The 27023-nt window shown below is 43.1% G+C and overlaps 1 protein-coding gene across 1 annotated transcript in view; it reads left to right on the top strand.

Moving 5' to 3' along the window:
• The window catches only part of smoc1 (SPARC related modular calcium binding 1), a 37840-nt gene that overhangs the window by 1230 nt on the left and 9587 nt on the right, over positions 1–27023 (top strand). Inside the window, exons 2-9 of the mRNA XM_037695507.1 lie at positions 5378–5543; positions 6222–6293; positions 6883–6995; positions 9507–9606; positions 11282–11329; positions 16960–17010; positions 18978–19058; positions 24715–24907. Coding sequence (XP_037551435.1) covers positions 5378–5543; positions 6222–6293; positions 6883–6995; positions 9507–9606; positions 11282–11329; positions 16960–17010; positions 18978–19058; positions 24715–24907 — 824 coding nt within the window. The remainder of the gene's footprint in view (positions 1–5377; positions 5544–6221; positions 6294–6882; positions 6996–9506; positions 9607–11281; positions 11330–16959; positions 17011–18977; positions 19059–24714; positions 24908–27023) is intronic.

Here is a 27023-nt window from a genome sequence, read left to right as displayed (position 1 = left end):
AACTGTACAAAACTAAACTTTATAAACTCAACTGTACAAAACTCAACTGTACAAAACTAAACTTTATAAACTAAACTGTACAAAACTACAAAACTAAACTGTACAAAACTACAAAACTAAACTATACAAAACTAAACCGTACAAAACCGAAGGAGCCAACAAACAAAGGTCAGAAGCTGAAACTACCAACCAGACGACGTTCACTCGCTGATTCCCGGAGAATCCTGCTTGATCAGAAAAAATGGTTTCCACGCTCATTTGAAAGACTTTAGCTAAATGAAAAGCAGCCGACTGACCGAATCACAGCCGACAGCTGGACTCCACCATCGTTGCTGTTTTATCTCCTCGTAGGTCGACTTTTAGGAGGATTTACAAAAACTACAAACTGGCAACTTCAGTGTAGGAAAATAAAAGAGCCACCATGAAGTAATAAAAATAAAAAAAAGTTTTTTAAAATTTATTTTGAAATTAAAGGTGAAAAGTTATAATCAAAGTTTAAATTATAGTGTAAAAAAAAAAGCCTTAATCCAGAGGAGGTGAACCTACTGTGCTCCTGAACCCACTTGTTTGTTTTAATCCTTATTTTTGAGTCTCAAACACCGAGTGCTGACTTTCAACACCCAGACTTCCTGCTGGTCCAAGTTGCAGCATCTGTTGTACCAAACAGCTAGAGAAATTGCATTTCTTGCAAGAATGCAGTGTGAATGCTAATTTCAGAAGATCTTGCTGAAAAACAGCTGAAACTAGCTTAAAAACATGCTGAATTGTAGCTGAAATGGAAGAAAAAGCCTAAATTAGCAGAAGGAAACGGAACATATTTGCTGAATTATGTTGAAATAAGCAGAAATGAACCCAAAAATGATGAAATTAGCTAAAAAAAAAAAACTGAAGTTTAAACTACCAGAATGATGTGGAAAGAGCTGAAATGAGCTAAAAACATGTGGAATTAGCTGAAAAGGCTAAAAATGGCATAAACTGCTAAATAGTAGCTGAAATAACTGAAACAAGCATAAATATGCTGAAAGGCGCATAACAAGCTGAAGTTGGTAGAAATAATTTAATTAGGCTGAAAATAGCCTTGAAAAACTTGATATTTCTGAGAACAGCTGAAATTGGCTAAAAATGTAGCCGAAAAGGTAGATTAAGCTTAAATCTGCAGATGAAAACAGAAAATATACGTTTGCCCCATTAGACGGAAAGAATCAGAAATAAACAAAAGTGGAAATTATCTGAAAAACGCAGAAATGGGCAAAAAAAAAAAACGGCTAAAAAGGCAGAAAGAAGCTGAAATTACATGAAGGAAGGGGGAGCACTTTTTATTTTTGCTGAATTAAACTGAAAAAAGTTGAAATGAGTGCAAAAATGTGGAATTAGCTGAAATAGCTAAAATGAGCATAAACAGCTAATTAGTAGCTGAAATGGTAGAAGAAGCTGAAACACGCAGAAAACTGCTGAAAGGAGCAGAACAAGCTGAAATTAGCAGAAAGAAAGAAGCACAAAAATGTAGTTGGCAGAAAGAATCTAAAAGGAGCAAAAAAACAGCTGAAAGTAGCTGAAATAAAGTTTACATTTGCACAAAGAAGCTGAAAGAAGCAGAACGTGAAAGGAGCAGTAAAAGGTTATAAACAGATCTGAAGGATGTAAAATGAGCTCGATTCATTTTCTATGAGGATAAAAATGACAGAAAAGGCTAAATATTTAAAAAAGCTGAAGTTGCAGCGACACCAAAAGTCGTAGCAGGATTGTGCTGAAAGAGCTTGAAATGGGTTAAAAAACGTGGGACGAGAATTGCGCTAAAAAATGGATCACAGCTGCGCCTCTTTCCTCTTCCTGAACTTCTGAAAAGATCTTCCATGAATGTGTGAATGTTTATGCGCTCAGTGTTGAAACTCTTATTGTGAAGGACTGACGACTGTCGGGTACAACTAATGAACACAGTGGACGTCACTTCCTCTGGAATAATCTTGAAAAATGACACTTTTTAATCAATAAATTGACTTTTTCCTGTTTAATATTTATATTTTGTCTGTTTTTTTCAGGTCTCTCTTATAAATGAGTCCCCGAGGCTCAATGGGATTAACGTATATAAATAAAGGTTGAATATTGAATATATATATATAAATACCCTCCTGCAGAACTGCGCTTCAGCTCGTGACCTTGCGACCCTGATCTTGACCGAGCGAGTGTAGAAAACGGATGAACGGACTTTATTAGGGTGTCTGACCGTCCACAGTCCAGAAATAAATAAATAAATAAATCTGAACATGGAAACGTTTTATCGAGTGATTTTTGTTTTAGGACTCAAAACTTGTCCAAAGATCAATTCTAACGTCACGGAAACACCAGCTGGACATGTAGTCATCCACCGCTGCAGGTTCGCTCATGATCTACCTGACAGGACTCTTGATCTCTTACAGCAGAACTGGGCAACATATGGCCCGCGGGCCAAAAGTGGCCCCTGAACACTCGCTCTGCGGCCCCAATTTCCTTAATTGAAAGTAAAACTTTAAAATAAGTTGATGAAAACCTGCGTTTTATCAATGAAATTCCAGGACAACTGCATCAAACAGCTTTTTAGTCTTTTTATGTTTTAATTAAAACTTTTATTTAGCTTATAACAAAGATATTTTCACAAGATAAAGTTTTCAGTCTTGCGTTCTAAAGATTATTGGGGAGAAACGTTTTTGTCATGCTAACTATACTTGGAGAAAAAAGCCTGAAAGTTTCCTGACATGTTTTAAAGAAAAAGTATAAAAGTATTCTTTTAGATTTATTTCCAGCGCCAGACTGGAGACTCTGGCAGCGCTCTGGTTCTGTTCGTCTCGCAGTGGTTGCACAACAACGCTTTAGTTTCACTTCTTTTACGAGTGGTGCGAAGAGTGCAGCCAGGTTTGGATTCTGGCTAACGTGCGTCGTCTCGTGCATTCGTGAGTGTTTATAAAATCTTCCTTGTTAAGTGGGAGACTCGTTGCTCATCGTTTCCCGCTCGTGATGTCTTTACCAAACGCCTTGTTTGGATTCAGGGGGACGAGTGGACATCAAGTCCAGCCAAAAGTGAAGCTGATTAAATAAACTGCTGCTGTTGTTAAAAGCCTCGGCGTTGTTGTCGAGAAAACATTTCTGACCTCCTGAGCAGGCCGTGGGCTCTCTGACTGATGATTATCAGAGATTACCGTCTGCTCTGGATGTTGGGAATCCTAATAATCTGAGGACGACGGGAACAAGTCGTCCCTCACATGTGGACGCAATTTACAATATTTTACGTTAAGTATCTTCCAAACAATGAAAAGATATCAATCGATCCTTATTTGTCACTTCTGCACAGTCATGTTGTGGAAGTAACAAGTCCAGAAGGAAAAGCCAGACATTTCTCTCCCCAGGTCCTCCTGGGTGTTCCCAAGTGAGAGGATACTGGTAATCCCTTCGTTGTTCTGTGTGAGCCCAGAGGTCTTCTCCCTGTTGAATGTGCCCTTAAACCCCCAGAAGGAGGTGCACAGGAAACATCCTGAACCTCCTCAGCTGACTCCTTGTGATGAGGAGACTTTCCTGATCTGCTCCGTCTCTGCTTTCAGCTCCATGAGTCTGTGGGTGGATCAGGGTGACTCAGACACGTGGGAGACTTCAACTTCCCAACCAGTGACGTCTCAAAGTGGGACTTAGTGCTTTATTATAAAAAGGGGTTTCACCCATTAGGTTTGTGAGTCAGGAATGAGGAAGACGGCCAGACTGTTGGACTGGAAGCTGGAGGAGGAGCTAATGGACTTGAAACACTTTAGTTTTCAGTTCTTCGTGTAAACTGCTAGTTTTAATGTGGGCTGCGTAGTGATGTAGTTGTTAGCACTGTTGTCGTCTTTCTGTCTCATTTTTCTGTGTCAAGTTCCTCTCTTGCCTGCATGGCTTTTCTTTCTTCATTTGTTTGTTCTACAGTCCAAAAACATGTTTGTTAGTGTGTGCGGTGTTTTGCAGACATGTCGACATGTTTTGTGCAGCACAACGTTTTTGCATTGTGCAACAACATTGTCCTCCCATTTGTTGCTCACTGAACAGGAGGAAAGGGGAGCATATGGCACAGAGCACCGAAAAGGCGCCGCGAAGAGTTTGCGCTGGATAAGTGAATGTATTAAACTAGTGCTGCATACAGACTGACTGTTACGGAAGTATTTAACTGCTGTTTTATGCATCAATGACACGTGCCCAATGATGCGTGACATATCATTGGCCACTGGCACTTTTAAGTGGGTATACCAAAATTCCCTAACTTTTCTAGTGGGTATACGCCATATACCCATCACATAGACTACACCACTGGTTCCGACCTCCTCTGGGTCTGCAGCTCCATCCTCCTTACACTCAAAAATCGTCTCATTGTTTTGACTCAAACGCATCAAAACACACTAAACTACACCCCAACTATAAACCCCAAACACTCTAAATATCACAAATCTCTCAACCTTCATGACTCACTCCCGCTCTCGTTGTGACTTTATCGCGCTGAACTCCATTCAACTTCCGCATTTCTTCTTCCTGTAGATGTTTTTTTTTTTTTTTTGGAGCTTGGAGCCTCCGGCAGAAAGGAGGAGTGATGTTGTTTCATCTGTTTGGTGGGGATGGGAGGTGAAAGTGGAAGGTGATGGGGTGTTTTGTCCCTGAGATTGCCCGTCTTCGCTGCAACTTCTCGCTCTAACGCACTCGGATATGACGTTGATTTTCAGATAAAGATGTGACGTGGATTGTTTATCATAACTCTGCTTTTACTTGACTTAACAACATGATTTAAAAAATGTTGTGCAGTTTAAAGTCTGTACTTTTGATACAAATTAAAATAGTCTCAGAGCGACTGAAATTGGTCATGTGACTTATCATGCACTGGTGCGTTAATTGACACCAAAGGGGAAAAATCATTAGTTAAGAGTAGGTGGCACCAGACACTTGAGTAGACGGCAAAATCGCTGCCTGCCACCTGTTCCTGAGAAGATGGATACAGTATATTTTCTGGTCTAGGTCATTGCTGTAGTTGGCTGTATAATGGCTGAATGATGGGTGTATAATGTGCCGTCTGTGGTATTCTTGTTGAATGTTTCCCACCTTACATATTTTCCAAGTTATCTTGTTTACAAAATGCACGGATGGACAGAGGGTATTCCCAATTCCCCATTTTTCCTCTGAAGCAGGGAACATTAGACCTTTTTTTTTCAAAGTTTTTATTTAAAATTTTCTTTTCTAGACCATGCACACATTAAAATAAAAAAAACATACAACAAAATCCCCGCACCAGATACACAGGCACAGACATATTTTTAACATAAGACACAATTGGCTGCCAAGTGTCCCAGAATCTCTGGACTGATGTGCTAAGCTCCTGTACCTGTCATTGCAGTGGCTGATTGGGGACAGAGACGGTCCCTGTGGGACGGTCTGCTCTCGGACTGTGGGGAAGCCGGTGTGTGGTTCGGATGGACGGAGCTATGAAACCAGCTGTGAGCTTCAGAAAGCCCGCTGCAGAGATAAGTCTCTTACACTGGCACACCGAGGCAGGTGTCAAGGTGAGACGTGCAAAGATACTTCCTTATGTACAATAGTTCAGGACGAATATTAGAGGATGCTGCACGGCATCGGACAAAGTGAACACTAACGGCAGCTTACTGCCTGTCTCTGTTTTTGGTGCCTGCTCTGAAGGCTGGAGAGAAACTGCATAGTTTATTTTAGTTTAATGCTAAGATCATCTGCTGAAAAGATGTGTTGGCGTTCAGAGTATATCATGGAGATGACTGCGACTCCCACAGAACTTAGCTGAGTATATGAACCAGTGCCCGAGCTGTGTTGGCTCTTATCACCCATCTGTACAGGACGTCTTGAATTGGGTTGACTCCAAATGTTAACGAGCTGAAGATGTTCGTCCATTGATTATTTTCTGAACGTTTCCCTGAAATACATCCAGTGGTTCATGTGATATTTTGCTAACAAACACAACTGACTCCATTGTTTACTGGCCAAGTTTGAAAACCGTATGTAAAAATGTCTGTCATAGCAATTTATTTTTTAATCACAGCTAAACTCTGTCAGTTTTACAGATACCGAGCTAAATTTGATGTGTTACTTCACAACACACTCCGAGCGACACATTTAGCATTATACCATATGGGATTATGCAAAATGTTGTAGTGTATGAAGTTAAATAAATAGTCCTAACTGCACAAAACTTTGACTTTTTTGTCTTTCAGTGAAAACTTTTCAGCTTCCTGCGGCTCCAGCTCCAACTTCTCCACCTGTAAAGAGACACTCAGAGGTCAAAGGTCAGCGGGGGGAAACCCCTAAATCCTAGACATAGGCAGTTTTAATATTATTGAGTGTTGCCGTTTTGTATTTCTACAACTTTACAACAAAGTACAGTTATCAGAACGTTACTTTGGTTCTTGAAGCGGCGTGTGGTGAAGCTTCAGGAAATCGTGAGCAGACATTAAATAAATTAGCATTGTGGACAAGAGTTAGCTATCGGAACTAGCAACCAACAGCGAGGCTACTCGGTTACTTTTAACAAAAAAACAAAACAATTGTTGACATGTCACATGTAGCGATGTAAGCTCATCTGTTTATCAGGGACGTTTCAACCGGAAGTGAGGCTTCGGGGGGCGGAGTCTACTGTAGTTATCTGCTTTCTGATTGGCTGAGACAATTTGTCAGTTTTCTGTCCACGTCCTGGGCTCAGATCTCTTAACGAACCTTCATACTTTTCCCTTCATACTGTCAAAGGCCAGCAGATGTGACCCACGTGGCAACCTGCAGGAGTGAACAGTATTTTACTGACTAGGACAACAAACGCATCAGTGGTGTTGGTGTGCATGCAGTGTTTGACACCAGGCTGTCCCTGTCGACACGTTTCAGATGTGGGTCAGTCAAAGTGTCGTACTGAGAGGAGTGATGCTCTGGAACAGTCGAGGAGGCCCCACGAGTCCATCTTTATCCCAGAATGCAACGGGGATGGAACATATGCCCAGGTGCGTATCGGTCACACAGTGTGAAATGCACTCATTCTATCTTTACAAGCCTTTCAGGACTGGCTGCCAAGAAGTACTTGACCATGGAGTTCTCCACATGCCGGTTACCAAAACCTAGTCTAGATTTAATCCAACGGCGTCTTTCTCTTTGCCGCTCTCCCATTAATCTCAGGCTGGTGAAAAACTCAAGCAGCAGTGGTTGTACGCTCAGTCTCGCCCATCTCACCTGCTGAAGCTTATAAGTCCTTTACAGTGGTCTTTGGTGTCTTTTTATTTTTACTCATTTTTTTATAGAAATGTTCTTGGAACAGTTACAGTGTAGAAGTATAACATACAGTCCATCCTTAAACATTGGTTATTTTTCCAGGGTTCTCAATGTCCAGTTGTAAATGTGGTGTATTCTTTCTATAATAAGTCAATTTTCCCCATTTTTCAGTAAATCACACCTCTTGCGGTCTTGATTTGAGTTGGGGATGCACGATATTGGATTTTTGGCCGATATGCCGATATATTAAAACTTATTTAGCCGATAACTGATGCCGATACTGATATTTTTCCTAGACCTACTTACAGAGACTACACAGCTTTCTCTGCTGTGGAATTAAAATACTACGTTATTCTACATGGTCTTTTTCAGTTTGGCTTGCTACCAAATGCAGATGCCAAAAAGAGGTCTGATGCAACACTTCAACGTGGATTATGCTTAATGTAAAATTTATTCATGACATTTACTCTCTTTAACACTATGACAACATTCGGAACAGTGCATATTTGTAAATTTTCACAAATCTTAACCTGTTCACAAGTTTCAAGTGAAAAGCGCATTAGTGGTGCATTAATAGATATACTTGACAGTTCCTTAAATTAAAAATTTACTTAAACCAGAAGCCTTTTCTATCGGTGAGTTATTTTAATGGAATGTCTGATATTTAACTTTATCGCTAATATTGGCCGATACCGATACCATGCCGATAATATCGTGCATCCCTAATTTGAGTGCATTTCCATTGCAAATATCTCTTCCACAATCACAGCCACAGCTCCACGATCAGTGGATCCACTTTATGAACCATCCTTGTGATGGCTTTTTTACTTGCCATTAACAATATCCTAATAAGGTATTTATCCTCTTTTTGTATTATGTTACGTGTGAGATTTCCCAAATGGTGTTTGTCATGTTTTGGGTGTCTCATATCCTAGAATTGTTCCAAGCTAAGCCATATTTTATCCCAATATATTTTTCTTTGTTGACAAGTACTCAATATGTGTACACGATCTACATTCACGGGTCCACAGGATCTCGAGCACAGTTGTGTACTGGATATAACTTTCTTCCGGATCTTTGGAGTTATAAAAAATTTTACCATATTTTTACATTTAAATTCTCTCCAGATCCTGGAGCCGGTGGCCGTTCACTGCATTTTACATACGTTTTACCGTTCTTCTTTAGTTATTTGTTCCTGCAGTTTTTCCCCGTTTTTCTTTGATGTACAGAGGAAGTTTTCTTTCCTGCCATTAGACCTCTGTATAGAATTGACACTATTCATCTTCGTTTCCCTCGTAGGCCTTCTGAAATGCCTCAGTTCAAGTCTTATACTTCACTGAGATACCTTTTTATTTGCCAGCTGTTTAAACCCTTTATTATGTGTAACCGGTATGATCCTTGAATCCCACACAAACCAACTCGAGATCTTTTTCTTTCTCTAGTTTATATCGATCAACAACTGTATTCCGTCTTTCATTTGTAATTTTGGTTATTGAATCCAGTTGATTTCCTGATGTGCCCAGTAATCTTTTGTGTGCTATTAACTTTCTTACCTCTGTCGTTCATACTATTTCTAGACTTCTCTATCTTGAAACATGTTCATTGTTTCACCAGCATGTCAGAAGTCTGATTTGTGCAGCATTATTAGTGCAAAAATCTTTTTCAAAACTCCCCTGTGTGTTTCTCTTAGTTGATGTGACACAAAGTAGACGCTCCACTTCATCAGTCGTCAAAAATAATTTTATTTCATTTGCCGTCCTTGTGTTGCGTTTATTGATAAAACATATAAACTTTATGTGCATGCTCCACCTCTTGTTTCCTGTTTTTGCTGTATTTTAATGCAGCGTTACAGCAACACGTACATGGGGCAGTTACTGCAGTACTTTGGGTAATTTTCAGCATTTCCATGTGCATGAATATATTTGTAGAAACATTGTCGTGATAATGAGATATTTCAGAAATGATGAAAAGTTTTTTGACAATAAACATTCCCATGTGTTCCAGGCCTAAGAGTATGTCTTTATTCACCATCATTTATTAAGTTATATTAAAATATATGCAAACCTCATTAGTGTATTTGTTATTTTCCTTCCTTGGACAACTTTTACTACGGTAATTGTTTTTTATAATGTGTGAGTGTTTTTGTTCAGTGCCCTGAGATGACCTCTGTTATGATTTGGTGCTTTATAAATAAACTGAATTGAATTGATTTCGCATATTGACCTCCTTCCTCTTTCCTTGTTCAGGTTCAGTGTCACACCCTGACGGGTTACTGCTGGTGTGCGAACACCGATGGTAAGCCAGTGAGCGGCTCTTCTGTGCGCAACAGGACACCGGTGTGTTCAGGTAATTTGGCAACTTGTGGACGAGATGAAGCACCTTGGCTTTGCTTGTTTCACCTCCACCTGAAACACAAACTTTGTGTGCTGAACAGATTCAGACTCGGATCTGGTTCAATGGTTCTAGTAGACTTTGTTGGGGTGCAGTAGCAGAAAAACGGAAACGAGAAACTTCAATGACTTCTGATTTGTTGGATGTTTCAGAAAATAATGGTATCTTGTCCCTGGGCTGGGACTGTTGGGGAAACTCAAACACTCAAAGAATGGCCATATTTTAACATCAGTCTTAAAGATTTTTAATGTTTTAAATGAAGTGACCAGTGAACCACCTCGTCTACCGGGGAAAACTCCAACAAAGGCACCAAGTCGGGGGTGATAAAAGTAGACACAGTGGACTATACCATTGTACAATGCGCTGAAGAGTGGTAACAGATTTTTAAAAGACGTAGCTGTATCGTATTGCCGGGCGGCATAGTGGCTCAGTTGGTAGAGCTGTTGCCTCTCAGTGAGAAGGTCGCCGGTTCAAATCCTTGCGGGGGCCTTTCTGGGTGGAGTTTGCATGTTCTCTCCGTGCCGTGTGGGCTTTCTCCAGGTACTCTGGTTTTCTCCCACAGACCAAAAACATGCATGTTAGGCTGATCGGTAACTAAATTGTCCCTAGGTGAGAGAGAGTGAATGATTGTTTGTCTCGTTTGTCCCTGTGATGAACTGGAGACCTGTCCAGGGTGTCCCCACCTCTCACACAGTAACTGCTGGACTTGGGCACCAGTGACCCCCCCGAAATCTAAAAAAGAAGAAGCGGGTAAAGATGATGGATGGATGGTATCGTATTGCCAATATCAATGGTGGATATATTTTTCTTTATATTACTTAAAATTACAGTTTTTTTTTTTTTCAAACAATGTATGGGGGGGGGGGGGTCCATCTTAGTATTTCCAAATTTTTTGGTGAGTTCCAGACAAACAAGAAAATGGCAACATGTTTATCTCCTGTCTGTCCTGCAATAGGTCCAATATATTCTGGGTTTCTTGCAAAGGTATGTAAGAAACCAGAAGCAGAATGTGTTCAGCTGCTGCAACTGGACAAGCAGAACTCGTTTCCTCTCCGATAGCTTTTGTTTTCATGCTAAACACCCCGCAGACGATGACCCAATGAATGAGCTCACATACATTTGCAGGAAACCTCCGTGAATTTATGGGAGCTAATGCTGGGAAAAGTGGATTGTCAAGTAGTAAGTTTCCTTTTAGGACCCTTCACATCATTTCCCCTTTGTCTTCCTGTTCTGATTGGTTGCATCTTCTTTTTTTTTTTTCCACTCAGTGCATCCATGCATGACACCAACTACTTGCATGCTCAGATTGAAATAATCTGAAACCTTGAGCTTTTATTTTGGTAAAGTTTTTACGGCTGAAGGAGATTGTTCTTGTTGGTGTGAGTATGGAGCTAGTTCAGCAGGTTCAGGGTGGTCAAACAGTCAAATACTAACAGAATGCATTCATTACCCTCAGTGTTTAACACTTTGTCATCTGTAGAAATGTTGTTTTTCTGTCTTTACTAGTCACAAAAATGCAAAATTCATTTAAAACATACAGTTTTGGAAGAAAAGTCCTAAAATATACTGGTTCTAGCTGCTGTCTCCCAGGCTCTGTTCATGTTTCCTCCTGTCCAAACACCTCTTCCAGGGTCAGTAACCGATAAGCCAGCCGGGCCACCAACCACTGGGAAAAAAGGTGAGTTGAGATCTGTTGTTTGTTGTGTGTCTGTGTGTGTGTATGTGTGCATGCTTTGCAGAGACTCACAAGTTCAAAATGTTTCCTGATCTGATTTTGTTCCAGCTGATGCGTTCAAAGTCCATATTTGTGCAGCATAAAGTGCTGCTTTAGGAAATGAGATGTATAAAGTCCGTGAAGCATTGCAGTGGGGGGGTTATTAACAGAGAGGACAGAGTTTAGTTGGAGTTTTCAGTAGTTACAGTTCTTTAAACACTTGGCTTTGTGAAATCTGTGGACAAGTGTACTTACCTTGGTAAGCAATGCTGCTGGTGATGATGACGCAAACGCCAGACTTGAAAACCAACTGCTGCTTTTGGTAGACTACAGAAGAAAGTATGGACCAGACGAAGCTTAATTTAAGGGACAAAGATCAAGATCAGGACCATAGGCCTGACCACCCTCCTGTATGGCTGTGAATCATGGACAGTCTACCAATGCCATGCAAGGAAGCTGAACCACTTCCACACCACCTGCCTCAGAAACTCCTTGGCATTAAATGACAAGATGAGATCCCAGACTCTCAGGTCCTAAGATGCATTGGCCTGCACAGCATCTACATCATCCTGATGCAGTCTCTGCTTTCTTAGGGATCCGATGCCACATGTCCTGCCTAAGAGACTGTTCTATGGTGAACTACAACAAGGGATGTTCACACAAGGAGGCCAGAAAAAGCGCTTTAAAGACACTCTAAAAGCCTCAATGAAGGCCTTCGGCATGTGAAGTGATAACTGGAAGCAGATCGTTCAATCCATCCATTCAACCATCCATCCATCATCATCCTCTTGTTCCAAAGTTGAGTTGCAGGGGCAGCAGCTTGAGCAGGGAGGTCCAGACATCTCTTTCCACAGCCACCTCTTCCAGCTCTTCTGGGAGGACTCCAAGGCGTTCCCAGGCCAACTGAGAGACATAGTCTCTCTAGCGTGTCCTGGGTCTTCCCCGGGGTCTCCTCTCAGTTGGACATGCACAAAGCACCTCCTTAGGGAGGCGCCCAAGTAGCATCCTTACCAGATTCCCAAACCACCTCAACTGGCTCCTTTCGATGTGGAGGAGCAGCGGTTCTGCTCCAAGACTCTCCTGATAACTGAACTTCTCACCCTATCTCTAAGGGAGAGTCCAGCTACCCTGCAGAGGAAACTAATTTCAACCACTTGTATCCACGGTCTCATTCTTTCAGTCACTACCCAGAGCTCATGACCATAGGTGAGGAACGTAGACCGACCGGTAAACAGAGAGCTTTGCCTTACAGCTCAGCTCCCTCTTCACCACAACAGACCAACACAGAGTCCACAATACTGCAGACTGCACCAATCCATCTGTCAATCTCACGCTCTATTCTTCCATCCCTCATGAACAAAACCCCGAGATACTTGAACTCTTCCACTTGAGGCAGAACCTGACCCTCGACCCGAAGAGATCAATCCACCCTTTTCCGACCGAGGACCATTGAAGACCGTTCAAGACACAGGGAAATGGCAAACATCTGTTAACTATGAAGCAAACGGGAAAGCTGCAGCTGAGCAGCACAACCCGACCCCCAGCAGCGGCCGCCATTCGCTGTCCAGACTGCCACAGAACAATCTGAGCACCAAATGGCTTGACCAGCCATAGATCAACCCCAACCCCAGAATGACAAGTTGGTCTGCCCCCACATTTCTGCTTTAATCTGCTGGTGTGTACTTTAGAAATAACCTTTCACCGGGACGTGAAGCCGGAGGTGCTCCACGGCAGGCGTTCAAACACGGCTTCAGTGCTTTTGAGAAAAGTTGAAGTTCACAACGACTTTATTTTAAAAGAAGCTGAGCGTTTGTCATTCATCAAGCCTGTGGGACCTGCGAGGAAACTTAAAACTCCTGCAAATGTTTCAAGAGATTGAAGAGACTCCCTCACAAATGCTGTTCGCCAACGAGTCGTACAGTCCCAGCCCGATCCGATGCTGTTTATAGTGACCTCTGGAGTTAAGTGAGTGAGTAAACCTTAAAACAGCCCAAAAGTTATGAATGTGTGTCCGCTGATTACCTTAAGAGTTTCATCACATTTTCTCAAGCAGTTTATGAGATGAACGCATGCGGACACACAGGCATGCATAAATCGTCTGCCTTTCATGGCAACAGGCGATTTAAAACGAATCAAAATGTATAAAAATATATTAAATCTTTGGTTAGTTTCAGTGTACAGTTGTCCAAGACCAACTCAGGCAGAGATGAATCGAACAAAAATGAAAACGTTGGTAATGTCTCTTTGTTGAGTGTCTTCCAAAATGTTCTGTTTGCTTTTGTCTGAATTGTTTTCTAAAGAAATGTTTCAGGTTCTACCAAACTGCACAGGGTGAGTATTCTAGGCAGCTCAATCACAGCGTCATATCAAATCTGATTCAGCCTGTCTCAATATTTACTGTAGCTTGTGTAAAAATGTGATCGATAAAACAATGCATTTGATTTTTATATTAGAGTAAACTTTGTTACTGAGCATGCACTTGAATTGTCACATAGTAGAAATGTGTTTTTCTCTCTCCACAAACAGCCAAAGTTTTAATGCAAATTCTTGCTAGTTAGAACTCCATCTGGAAACATAGGAAATACTTTTTTTTGTATTATGACAGTGCAGCTATATGAACTGGGGATTACACCGCAAGTGTTCTCGATTTAGCCAAGAAGGCTAATTTACATCTGTGCTCCTGGGTTTGTTAATAAAAAATAAAAAAAAACATATGCACTAAATTAACTGGACAAATGCATTTAAAGAAGTACATAGAATAAATTATGTACAGGTTAATAGTCATCACAGGTTTGATATTTCTTCAAATAATGTTTCCAATGAGCCTTAAAGGTGGAATAGATTGAATACTTTGTTAAATTTGGTGGTAAACTATTAAAATATTTACATCCTTTGACTGACGGCTGTTACAAAGGTTGTACATCTATATGGCACCTTACAGTCACCTCTAGTGGTGGTCCCTGTACTAAGATCACTTCCAGCCCTGTGTTCGGTTCATTCAAGGCAATCATGTAAAATCTTACATAAAAAAACAAGTATATTCCTAAAATGTAATAAGTTCTGTTTTTCCAAATATTACTAAGATGAATCAAGAGTGGCTTTTGATCTTAAACTGTTAGGACTTAAAAGTGCTTTTGATCTACATGTGAATGACTAAGTAATAGTACAATCATTATGTGAGAACAATTATTGAATATCCATCCATCCATCTATCCATTCATTATCTTCCACTTGCTCTGAAGTCGGGTCTCGGGGGCAGCAGCTTGAGCAGGGAGGTCCATACATCTCCTTCCACAGCCACCTCTTCCAGCTCTTCTGGGAGGACCCCAAGGTGTTCCCAGGCCAACCGAGAGACGTGGTCTCTCTAGCGTGTTCTGGGTCTTTCCAGGAGTCTCCTTTTAGCTGGCGCCCGAAGAGAGCATCCTAACCAGATGCTCGAACCACCTCAACTGGCACCTCTGGATGTGGAGGAGCAGCGGTTCTACTCAGTGTCTCTCCCGGATAACTGAACTTCTCACCCCATCTCTGAGGGAGAGTCCATCTACCCTGCAGATCAAACTCATTTCAACTTATATGGACGTATTCGTACAGTGCCCTGAGGTGACTTCTGTTGTGACTTAGTTGGTGCTATATAAAGAAACTGACTTGAATTTTAAAGAGCTGGTCCAGCGTTCCATGGCCAGCATGGAACCCACATTGTTCCTCCTGGATCTAAGGTTCAACAGTCAAACTTCTCCAGAACCCCTGAATAGACCTTACCAGGGAAGCTGAGAGTGATGCTCCTATAATTGGAGCACACCCTCCAGGCCCCCTTTTTGAAGAGGGGAACCACCACCTTAGTCTGCCAATCCAGTGTCACTGCCCCTGATGTCGACCGACTCAGTTTCCTCTATGGAAGACGTGCCGGTGGGATTGAGAAGGTCAGAGAAGTATTCCTTCCACCTCCTGATGACATCACTGGTTGAGGTCAACAGCACCCCACCTTCAATGAACATAGTAAAGAGCTGTTTTCTCCTCCTCAGCCACCTGATAGTTTGCCATAATTTCCTCAGGGCTGACCGAGAGTCTCCATCCAAGGCCTCACCAAACTCCTTCCACATCCAAGCTTTTGCCTCAGCAACAGCCAAGGCTGCTTGGCCTTCCAGTACTCCTCAGCTGCCTCTGGAGTCCCACCAGCCAACAAGGACCGATGGGACTCCTTGACAGCCTCCCTAACCCAGGGTGTCCACCATTGAGTTCTAGGATGGTCACCATGAGAAGCACAGAAAATCTTGTGGCCACAACTCAAGGCAGCTACTACAATTTGAGGTGTAAAACACGGCCCACTCAGACTCAATGTCCCCCGCCTCAGTTGGGATGCGGTTAAAACTCTCCCGGAGGTGTGAGTCAAAGATCTTTCTGACAGGTTCTTCTGCCAGGCGTTGACGGGTTCTTCTGCCAGGCGTTGACGGGTTCTTCTGCCAGGCGTTCCCAGCAAACCCTCACTACATGTTTGGGTCTACCGGGTCTGTCCGGCATCTTCCCCCGCCATCTGTTCCAACTCACTACCAGGCGGTGATCAGTTGACAGCTCAGCTCCTCTCTTCACCCGACTATCCAAAACAAATGGCTGCAAATCAGATGACATGACTACAAAGTCAACCATCGATCTACGACCTTGGACGTCCTGGTTCCAAGTGCACTTATGGACACCCTTCTGTTTGAACATGGTGTCCGTGATGGACAAACTATGATTAACACAGAAGTCCAACAATAGAACTCTGCTCGGGTTCAGATCAGAGAGGCCGTTCCTTCCGATCATACACCTCCAGGTCTGCTGAAAAGGCCCAGCAGAGAATGCACTTCCTGAGAGAGCTCAGGAGGAACATCACTCAGACTGCTGGTCTCTTTTTTTCCGATGCTCCATAGAGAACATCTTAACTTACTGCAATGTGTGGTATCTTAGCTGCACAGTGGATAGGAGGAAAGCACTCCAGAGAGTTATCAACACAGCTCAGAAGATCATGGGCTGCCCTCTTCTCACTGGAATATCTACACAGTTTCTGCCACTTCAAAAAAGCCCACGTCATCTTAAAGGACATGTCTCACCCTGGACATGATCTGTTTGAACAGTTACCATCGGGGAAAAGGTGCAGATCAATCAAGACAAGAACAAACCGATTTAAAAATAGTTTTTATCCGTCAGTCGTTGCTGAACTTGACAAAAAGCTGTAATAAGAACTGAATAAGTGCAATAAGGGACAACTAATGCAATAATCTGGTGGTATTGGGGTTTAGGGGTTATTCTGTGTGTGAGTGTGTGTGTGTGTGTGTGTGTGTGTGTGTGTGTGTGTGTGTGTGTGTGTGTGTGTGTGTGTGTGTGTATGCCCAGTCATGCTGGTGCGAGACTGATGTATAGTGTGGGTGTTCGGAGGCACTTTGGAGTGGCTGCCCCATGTTTTTCTGTTATTCCATCTTTCTTTCTGACTGTTTTTCTGTCTGTTTCTCTTGGCCGGGCCATGTGCAAATCCCAATCATTCAACAGTTCTGGAGAGTAGATTGTATTAACCTCAATAATGGTAGTCTCTTTCCGTTTCTTTCTCACTCTGAACCCAGATGATGGCTCCAAACCTACACCCACCATGGAGACCCACACCCCCCCTGAGGGTAAGTCTTCTTCAACCAACCCTTATAACAGTGTTGACTTGTCCGTATATTAGACCGATGGTTCTCAACGGGTCAGAGTGACCATCACCCCTTAATGCCGAGCTGCAACCCAAATCCAGAAACATTTTTAACTTGTCAAATATATTGAATAAAAAGATGGTGCAGTTTGATGATTGTGAAATATTATTTCACAGTATCCCAAAACAAAATCATGTTTAGTTCAGTTCAGATTATTTATAAAGTACCAATTCACAAGAAAAATAATCTTAGGACACTGTACAAAAACATCACACATTATACAGCACCAATTGGTAAAGGCTATCTATTTAAAGAAGCTGTAGACCATTTCAAATTTTCACTTCATCAGAACCTCCCATCCTGAATGGCGTGATGGTGACAGTGGAAATAAAAAATTCCATTTTAACAGAAAGAAACCTCCACCAGAAAGATACAAAAAAAAAACATAATGGTGGTACCAGGTGTAGTTTATGTGGTCTAATTCCCTACAATACAGCTGAACACAGACATAAAAACGTAGACGCCTCATTGAGCACTGAATTGTACGTCGACGCCATTTTGAATGTGGCGGAACTTCCGAGCAGTTAATACAAAGAAATGGACAGAACTCCATAAAGCGCCGTTCTACAAAGTGTTTGAAGTTGTTGACTGTCATTCACACACACTAATATACTGTATTTGGAAACCAAACAGGCACCAAAGACTACATTTGTATTTTTTAAAAGTTACTGTAAGTGCGGCAAGCTCTCACTAGTCTAGAAAGCTCTTTCGTTCGCAACACATTTCTTCAAAAAAGAGGTCTTGAATCCAGCGATTTATGTTTGTGTCTTTACTGGACATAATTAGAAGAGATGCACACAAAAATAAGCAAACGTATTCAAAGCAAATAGAAAGTGATGGTCAAAAGACTGTTACTCTTGGGGTGCCAGACTTCCACAAAAGACAAATGCTTTCATCCTCTTTAAACCCATTAGTCAACAGCCAATCAAAAGGGACCGCGTAATAAGCTTAAACACAATTACAAATGCTTACTTTCTTCAAACGGCAGAACCACAACTATAACCCACATAATCAACTCAAGCAACAAAAATAACATTTTTATTAAGTTTCAATTATTTATATGGCTCCTACAGTTACAAAAGTTGTCTTTATGAAGTTCAGTCCGTTTCCTTGTATTGGTTGACCGGCAGTTCCGCCACATTTAAAATGGCGGACGCTCTGACTTACCGCTGCAGCGGGCCAGCCCGCTCAACGGGGCATCTACCTATTTATGTTTGTGGTTAAACAGGCCAACATTAAAACACAAGCTTGCAGCGACCACGTGCATTCACATGCACGGACCAGTTTTTTTGCATCATTTTGGGACCTGACTCCCGCAACGTGGAAAGGAAAAAGTGGATAAAGATAATGGATGGGCGGATGTTTTGGCAGCTGTGGATGAGTGGTTAGAGTGGTCGTCCTCCAATGTGAGAGTTGGGGTTTCAGTTCCAGCAGCAGCCACATGTTGAAGTGTCCTTGGGCAAGACGCTGAACCCCTCATTATCTCTGTGTCCCATCACTGTACGAATGTGATCTAAAGCTCTGATTAGTCTCTACAGATTCAGATGATCTCTGTAGAGATCTAGTAGAGTGTTGTATGAATATGTGTGTGGAGGTAAATGATGGCACAGATTGTTGTAAAGAGCTTTGAGTTTCTTCAAATACTGTTCATTTACCATATTTACTGTTTCTAATTTTATTGATTTTGCACATCAATAGAATTATCATGAATTTAAAATTGAACTGTAGGATCCTGTTCCTGACAAAAACACAATTTTATGTATTTTTTTTTTATTGCAGACCTTGATTGATAAATTATTAGTGTTTTTAATTAATTGCCGATTTAAATGTTTTGGAAGAACAACTCTTGATCGCCCTAATGTATAAAATGATTGTTTCTGTTGCTGCAGAAACAACCGCTCCAACGCTCTGGATGAAACATCTGGGTTACAAGGAGAATAAACAAAACATCTCCACCACCAAAAAGCAAGGTGAGAGTGCAGTAGAATGTACTTTTACATCTTCACAGAGCACCGTTGGGAGTTTTTTAATTTTTAATTTTAACCATGCTGCAATTTTTTTGTATAACTCATACGTAACGGCTTACAAATAAACTGTTAACTATTCACTCAGTTTATATAAACATAAGTATTTTAGCTGCACTGTGAGAAAACCTCACATGCACGGAGAGAACACACAAACTCCACAGAGAACGGCCAAGTCGAGAGTTGAACCTACAACCTCTTAACTGTAAAACTGAAGTGCTAACAGTAAGCTAGCGGGGAACCCTAAATTTTGTCTCCAGGCAGAAACATGCTTAAAGATTGAAGGTTGAGCTCAGCGAGAGACTCTTCAGGAGCAGTTTGTTTAATAACTGAGGAAAATTAAGCACGTTTTTATTTTTTTACCACGATTCATTCAATTTAAACCAGTAAATTTAAAAAGTCCACTCAGAACTTGTATTTGCTTTAAAAATGAAGGGTAAATATCATACCTCGTTTAAGCTTACACTGATAATTTTCAGTATTAATCTTGTGTTTTGGTTTCGTTACATGGTAATTTACAGAAATGGTAAATTCTGTGAGTTACTGCTTAACGTCAGTGTGAATTATTGAAATTACATGTTGCACTTGAATGCAAACGACTGTGTGAGCCGCAGGGACTGCTTGGTAGACCTGGGACAGAAATGGGCAGACTTCTTCAGGTTCTGTGTTCAGATGGGTTGCCCATGTTGGTTTTTCTCTTTAGTGTTGGTGATGTATTAAAAAAGGGGACAGAACTTCCTGTTCAACAAGTCCCTTGGTCATGAAACTGACAGTAAAGCATTGTAGGGAGGTGTTTGGGCATGTCCAACTGAGAGAAGATGCTGGGGAGGACCCAGGACATGCTGGAGAGACTGTCTGCTGGTCTGGGAATGCTTTGAAGTCCACTGGAAGAAGTGGTTGTGGAGAGAGATGTCTGGACCTCCGTGCTCAAGATGCTGCCCCCCGAGTCCAGAATCCAGAACAAGATGATGCTTGGGTGGTTGGATGCTTGGGTTGATGTATGTATTGTTGGATGGATGATTCAATGAATGTTTGATGGATGGTTGGATGGATGGATAATTGAATAGATGTATGGATGAAAGGATGGATGGTTGGATGTATGTATGGTTGGAAGAACGGTTGAATGGTTGGATGGATGGTTGGAAGAACGGTTGAATGATTGGATGGATGAATATATGGTTGGATGGATGGATGCATGATTATATGGCTGGATGGATGGATGAATGGTTGGATGGATGGATGGAGGTTGGCTGGATAAATGGGTAGATGATGGATGGTTGGATGTATGTATGGTTGAATGGAAGAATGGTTGAATGGTTGGATGGATGGTGAACATCTGTAAGTTTTAAAATCTTCTAAATTTAACCAAATTCAAGATGGCCACTGCAGCTGATCTACCATTTCCAACACAAGTGTCTCCGACTTCCTCCCAAGAGATTCTGAGGCTTGTTTAGCTGAGATGTCCTCAACACGTACTGAGCATCAACATGTCTCGTAAGGCAGGACTGCGGTGGCCATCTTGAATTTAAAACCTGTCAGGTGATGATCATTATAGCCTTCACTTCTTTCATCAGTCACTTGTCTAAACTTTCAAACATGAATTCATCCGGTAGTTTAAGTCCTAAAGTTGTTCTTTATTGAACTTTTGTTTATGTGAGGGGACGTTTGTCCCAGCACAGCGAGGACTCAGACTCAGTCCCTCCTCCAAGGGTGCAGTGTGTGACCTCTGACCTCTGTTCCTGTGTGGACACTTTGTTTTGATCCTGTTTGAGCTCCAAGTCCAGAGTTGGCAGCAGTCCTCTGGAGGTCACCTCAGTATTCAGTTTGCTTTATGCAAAGCCTTCACGCAGAGACCTTTCAACACAACCATTCACACTTTTAAAGTCCTCAGTCTGAACTTTACGTTGCCTTTCTGTTCATGAAACTGGACCATCTCCGAGTTGCCGCCTCCGTCTCTGGATTCTCGGGACTTGTGATGAAAAGAGACACGAAGTCTGTGTTTGTGACATTTGTTTGTTCGGGCGCAGAAAGCCGAGTCCATTTCTCAAGCAGACTCTTTGTTGCCAAACTTTGACCAAATGTTAGACGGTGTGTGAAGCAGAACTTCCAGATCCTCAGTCTTGGAGACTGTTGGCAGAGGATTGTCATCTGAGAGAATGATTCTGTCTTTAAAAAATGTTTGTTTGCCTTCGTTTTATTATATTTTGCATGGAACGGCATTTATTTGTCACTTTTCACCACAAAAGCGAAGCGAGCAAGAGAATCCAGTAAACGAACGTGTTTAGAAAGACGAGCTGAAGTTGTGTTTAACCAAACTTCTGTTTGTGTTGCTCTGCCACCAACGAGCCTCCTCGGCTCCTTCCATCTAACCACGCAGCTGTTTGAGCAGCACTGACGGCTTTCTGGAAACAATATTGGAGTGATTACTTCCCAGTTGAAAGCCAATGAAGGGAAGTGAGGAGGAGACCGTGCATGGAGACGAGGGGGAGGTGTGCAGGTTTAAAAAATTATCGGGGGGGGGAGCGGAGGGGTAAAACGTGGAAATGAGGATAAAGGATGGTAAAAAACAAAGCTGCCTGGCTCTGCGCCCAGACAATGATAGTCAGAGAGGAATGCACAGATTCAGTCTTTTCATCTTCACCATTATCTCCAAGGAAAGTGAGCCAACATGGACTCAATCATCTGGGTCGGTGACCGTCAGTGTCTCATCTTTCAGTTCCTGCCGGGACAAGAGAATTAAAAATAACTTGATAGCAACCAATCAAAGACTGTAGAGACGAGGCGGGCAGAGGGGATGCAGATGGAACTTCCCGTCCAACCAAACCCAAAGGGATCACCGGCATCCAGCCTTTTTCCATTTCTATGTACAAAAACAGTTTTCTTTTGGAAACCTCAGCGCCTGGTAACCTCTGGATAATAAACAGGGCTGAAGAATCTGCATGTGAGGGAGGCTTGGCGAGGACAGCGCTCCCAACACCTCAGACTGAGTCTTCACAGAAGAAAAGCGTTCATGGGGGCTCCGAGGTCGACAACGTGTTGGCCAACGCGTCTTGGAAAGTTGACCTCGCCACCCCCTCCTCTACATCTGCCAGCGCCTCCATGTCTGCTTGTGTTGATGTCACTGAGCTGGAGACAGCTTTGTCCAACACGCAGATAACGTGTGATTCTGAAACGTGCACAGGAAAATATTTCTTGCACACCAGGAGGAGTGGGATACTTCTGACATGGGCTTTGTTCTATCTTAATTTCTTTAATCGAGTTAGAGAGGTTATTTAATGTGTAAATCTTGCCCTTTGACGCAACTTTTTAAAATGATCAAACTAAATAATGCATGGATTCCTGGTCTGAAAGATCCATCCATCATCTTCTACTTGTTCCAAAGTCAGGTCGCGGGGGCAGAGTCTTGAGCAGGGAGGCCCAGACATCTCTCTCCACAGCCACCTCTTCCAGCTCTTCTGGGAGTACCCCAAGGCGTTCCCAGGCCAACTGAGAGACGTCGTCTCTCCAGCGTGTCCTGGGTCTTCCCCAGGGTCTCCTCCCTGTCAGACATGCCCAAAGCACCTCTCTAGCAAGGTGCTCGAGGAGTATCCTTATCAGATACCCAAAACCTCCTCAACTGGCTCCTCTCGATGTGGAGGAGCTGCGGTTCTACTCGGTCTTTCCCGGTTGACTGAACTTCTCACCCAATCTCTATGGGAGGGTCCAGCTACCCTGCAGAGGAAACTCATTTCAACCTCCTGTATCCACGATCTCATTCTTTCAGTCACTACCCAGAGTTCATGACCATAGGTGAGGGTAGGAACGTAGACTGATCGGTAAACGGAGAGCTTTGCCTTACAGCTCGGCTCCCTCTTCACCACAACAGACTGGTACAGAGTCCACAAGGCTGCAGATGCTGCACCAAGTCATCTGTCAATCTCTCACTCCATTCTTCCCTCATTCGAGAACAAAACCCCGAGATACTTGAACTCTTCCACTTGAGGCAGAACCTCAACCTGAAGAGAACAATCCACCTTTTCCAACTGAGGATCATGGCCTCAGATTTGGAGGTGCTAATTCTCATCCCAGTGCTTCACACTCCGCTGTGAACTGCTCCAATGAGAACTGGAGATCACGGCACGATGCCGCCAACAGGACCACATCATCTGCAAAGAGCAGAGAAGGAATCCTGAGGCCACCAAACCGGACTCGCTCTGCCCCCTGGCTGCACCAAGAAAGTCTGTCTATAAAATTATAAATGGAATCGGTGACAACCGGCAGCCCTGGCGGGGTCCAACTTCCACCCTGAAGGGGTCCGACTTACTACTGGCAATGAGAACCAAACTCCTGCACCACTTGTATAGGGACCAAACAGCCCGTAACAACAGGCCCTTAATCCCATACTCACAAAGTACCCCTCACAGTGTACCCCGAGGAACATGGTCGAAAGCCTTTTCCAAGTCCACAAAACACATGTAGACTAGATGGACAAACTCCCATGACCCCTCAAGGATCCTAGTGAGGGTAAAGAGCTGATCCAGTGTTCCACGGCCATCATGGAACCTGGACTGTTCCTCCTGGATCTGAGGTTCGACCAACGATCTGCAAGGTCGTTATTAATTAAACTTTAGGTGGAAATTCAAAAGTAAAACAGATTTAGGAGGCAAACTATGTAGATATCAGCTAACATCTCAATCCTGAAATTTTCTTGACTTTATCCAGACAAATTCATATTTAATTTATTTATGTTTTTATCCAGACCACATCACACGGGTTTACTTCATGGGGTAAACATTTCAGATTCTGTCGAATAAATGAGTAAATGTCGAGTTGAGCCAGGAATTTTACAGAGAATTTGTCTCGAGTAGTGCGTTTCAAACAAAGAATGGGTTTTATTTTCTGTTTAGATTAGGAGCTCAATGTCTGTCCACTGAATATAATTTACTGACCTTTATTTAACCAGACACATCCCACTTTAAAAGCAGTCCTAACGTGCAGGTTCTTGGACTGTGGGAGGAAACCTTTCTCCTCATCCTCTGGGTGGAAACGTGGATACGACTTGGTTGTTGTGTGGCTTCTGTCAACGTCAATTTTAACTTTGTGAAAGCTAAAGTACTTCTAAACACTGACTTTTTAATGCAGGAGATGCTGCTTGTATGTCTGTGGCGTTCACGGTCAACACAGAATGGCAGGTCCAGGTGTAAAATACAGTGAAGAGAGCGGTGATCACCTGTGGCGGTCTTGTTCTTTGTGTCTGTCCCAAACATCTGTACCAGCCTGTCAGGGTCTGAAGACGTATGTCCTTCCATGCTGTAAACGGCCTTTCAAAGTTCTGCCCTTTACTTTTCTCAGGACGATATTCATTTGTTTTAAAAAGGACTCAGAACAGTTCATGTCTGCATCTAGACACATTCAAACAAAGATCCTAACCCCCACCTTAAGTTCGGACAGAGCTGAGGTCTGTCGCTGAGCACAAAGGTAGCAGAGAGCGTCTCACTTCAAGAGGTGGGAAATATTGTTCTCTAGGTCAGACTGCTTAAAGAACGGCTGTCCGTTTGTTCCTGCTCTGAGCGTGCTGGTTTCTCTGGTTTTGCCTGATTGAGTCATTTTCTCCTGGTTTTAGAAAAAGGTCCTCCTTGCGAGCAGGAGAGACAGATCGCCCTGGATTCAGCTGGCCAGAGTCCGTACAGCACAGTTTTTGTCCCCGACTGCGGCGCTGGAGGTCTTTACAAGGCGATCCAGTGCCACCAGTCAACGGGCTACTGCTGGTGTGTTCTGGTGGACACGGGCCGACCCATTCCTGGAACCTCCACCAGGTAACAAGTGTTTCTTTTCTCTCTTTACTTTAATAACTCTTATTTTTTACAGTGATGGTTGCACACACCTGGTCCAGCTGTGCTCAGTGACTTGGATTTTAGGAATACTGCCATTTTAAATATGAAATTAAATGAAACTGAGGAGGTTCAGGCACATCTGAACCTCCTCAGCTGTTTGTGGATGTGGAGGAGCAGCAGCTCTACTCCCAGTCTCTCCTGGAGACCTGAACTTTAGAAAAAAATTGTCATATTTAATATAAAAACATACATAGACATGACCAAGAATCTGAATATTCTGAAATAACAAGCGTCAACAAACCAAACGAGTTGTATTGATGTCCAGATTTTTTTTTTCTTCTGCACTCGCTCTTGTGCAAGGCGGACACCTCCTCTCCCTCTCCTGTTCTCCTACTGCTTTTTTGCTCTCTGTCTGTGTATCGGAGCTCCTATTTTACACATCTTATGAAACTAAAACTACTGTCATGGATCTGGTCAGCTGGACTTTTCAACGCAATCGGCAAAATCTTTTCAACAAAGCGATATGGTCCTGGAGAGCCCTCATGCCCCGCTGAGACTCACGCGGCAAGATGCGTCATAGATCCTTGGGGGTTTGGGAGCTGATGCATCTTTCCGTTCTGTCTCAGGAGGATGCCGAAGCCGTCTATATAATTGGATTTATGAAAGCAGGATTTCTACTCTCTGGCATCGGTGGATTCCTGTTATCGGCCATTAAGGAAGACGATGGCAGCAGTTTCGGCAATGGTAAAACTGCCAAGTCTGTTTGAAGGTTTGGTTCATGCTTTGAGTACTCAAAATCAGCTGATTTACAAGATAAACCGTAAGATAGAAGCGATTTGTGCAGGCCACCTGCAGCTTCTGGGACTCACCAGCATGTTGGAAATGACCTTGGAGGAGGCTCGTAGGCACAGACCAGTAGAATGCCCACTAATCTGGCCATTGTGGATTATCTGAATCTGACTAACCCGGTTGGCCTCGAAAACAGGCTGACATCAAATTTCTCCTGGGCTATGTGTAAACTAAGGAAAAGCTTTGTCTATCCCCCCTCCCCCCAATCCCCCGAGAACTTCTGTGAAGGCTTATCAGAACCGTGCCGGCTGACCAACATCTTATCAGGACTATGGTCTATCTGGAAGTGCTTCATGAACATATCTCACCGCCTTGCCGTCAAATGCATATGTAATGTTTGTAAATGTGCTGCTGGCACAGAGTTTTTTGATGTCTTAAATTGTGTCCTGATGGGACAAGGTGTGAAGAGATCTTTTTTTGTAATGCCACTATCCTATCCTCATTGTATTTTTCCCCTTTTCTATCTAAAAAAGTATTCTGAAAAGGATAAGGGTCGTCCCATAATTGTCGCATCCACCCAATAATTGCAGCGTCCGCCCAAAAATCGCTGCCCAGGTATTGTCCCCACCCAGGCGCGTATCCGCTTAATAATCGTCACCCAGGCGCCTTCGCTTCTTAATCGCCGCCCAGTCGCATCTCTGCTTGATAATGGCCACCCAGGCACCTTCGTTTATTAATCGCCGCCCAGTCACTTCTTTGCTTAATAATTGCCGCCCAGTTGTGTCCCTGCTTGATAATGGCCGCCCAGGCGCCTTCGCTTATTAATCGCCGCCCAGTCGCGTCCCTGCTTGATAATGGCCACCCAGGCACCTTCGCTTATTAATCGCCACCCAGTTGTGTCCCTGCTTGATAATGGCCACCCAGGCACCTTCGCTTATTAATCGCCGCCCAGTTGTGTCCCTGCTTGATAATGGCCACCCAGGCACCTTCGTTTATTAATCGCCGCCCAGTCACATCTTTGCTTAATAATCGCCGCCCAGTCGCGTCCCTGCTTGATAATAGCCGCCCAGGCGCCTTCGCTTATTAATCGCCGCCAGTCGCGTCCTTGCTTAATAATCGCAGCCCAGTCGTGTCCCTGCTTGATAATCGCCGCCCAGGCGCCATCGCTTATTAATCGCCGCCAGTCGCGTGCTTAATAATCGCCGCCCAGTCGCGTCCCTGCTTGATAATGGCCGCCCAGGCGCCTTCGCTTATTAATCGCCGCCAGTCGCGTCCTTGCTTAATAATCGCCGCCCAGTCGCGTCCCTGC

Source organism: Nematolebias whitei, chromosome 21 (genome assembly GCF_014905685.2).
Source record: "Nematolebias whitei isolate Nwh7 chromosome 21, NemWhi1, whole genome shotgun sequence".
Taxonomy (NCBI): domain Eukaryota; kingdom Metazoa; phylum Chordata; class Actinopteri; order Cyprinodontiformes; family Rivulidae; genus Nematolebias; species Nematolebias whitei.
This window is presented reverse-complemented; position numbering and strand designations above follow the sequence as displayed.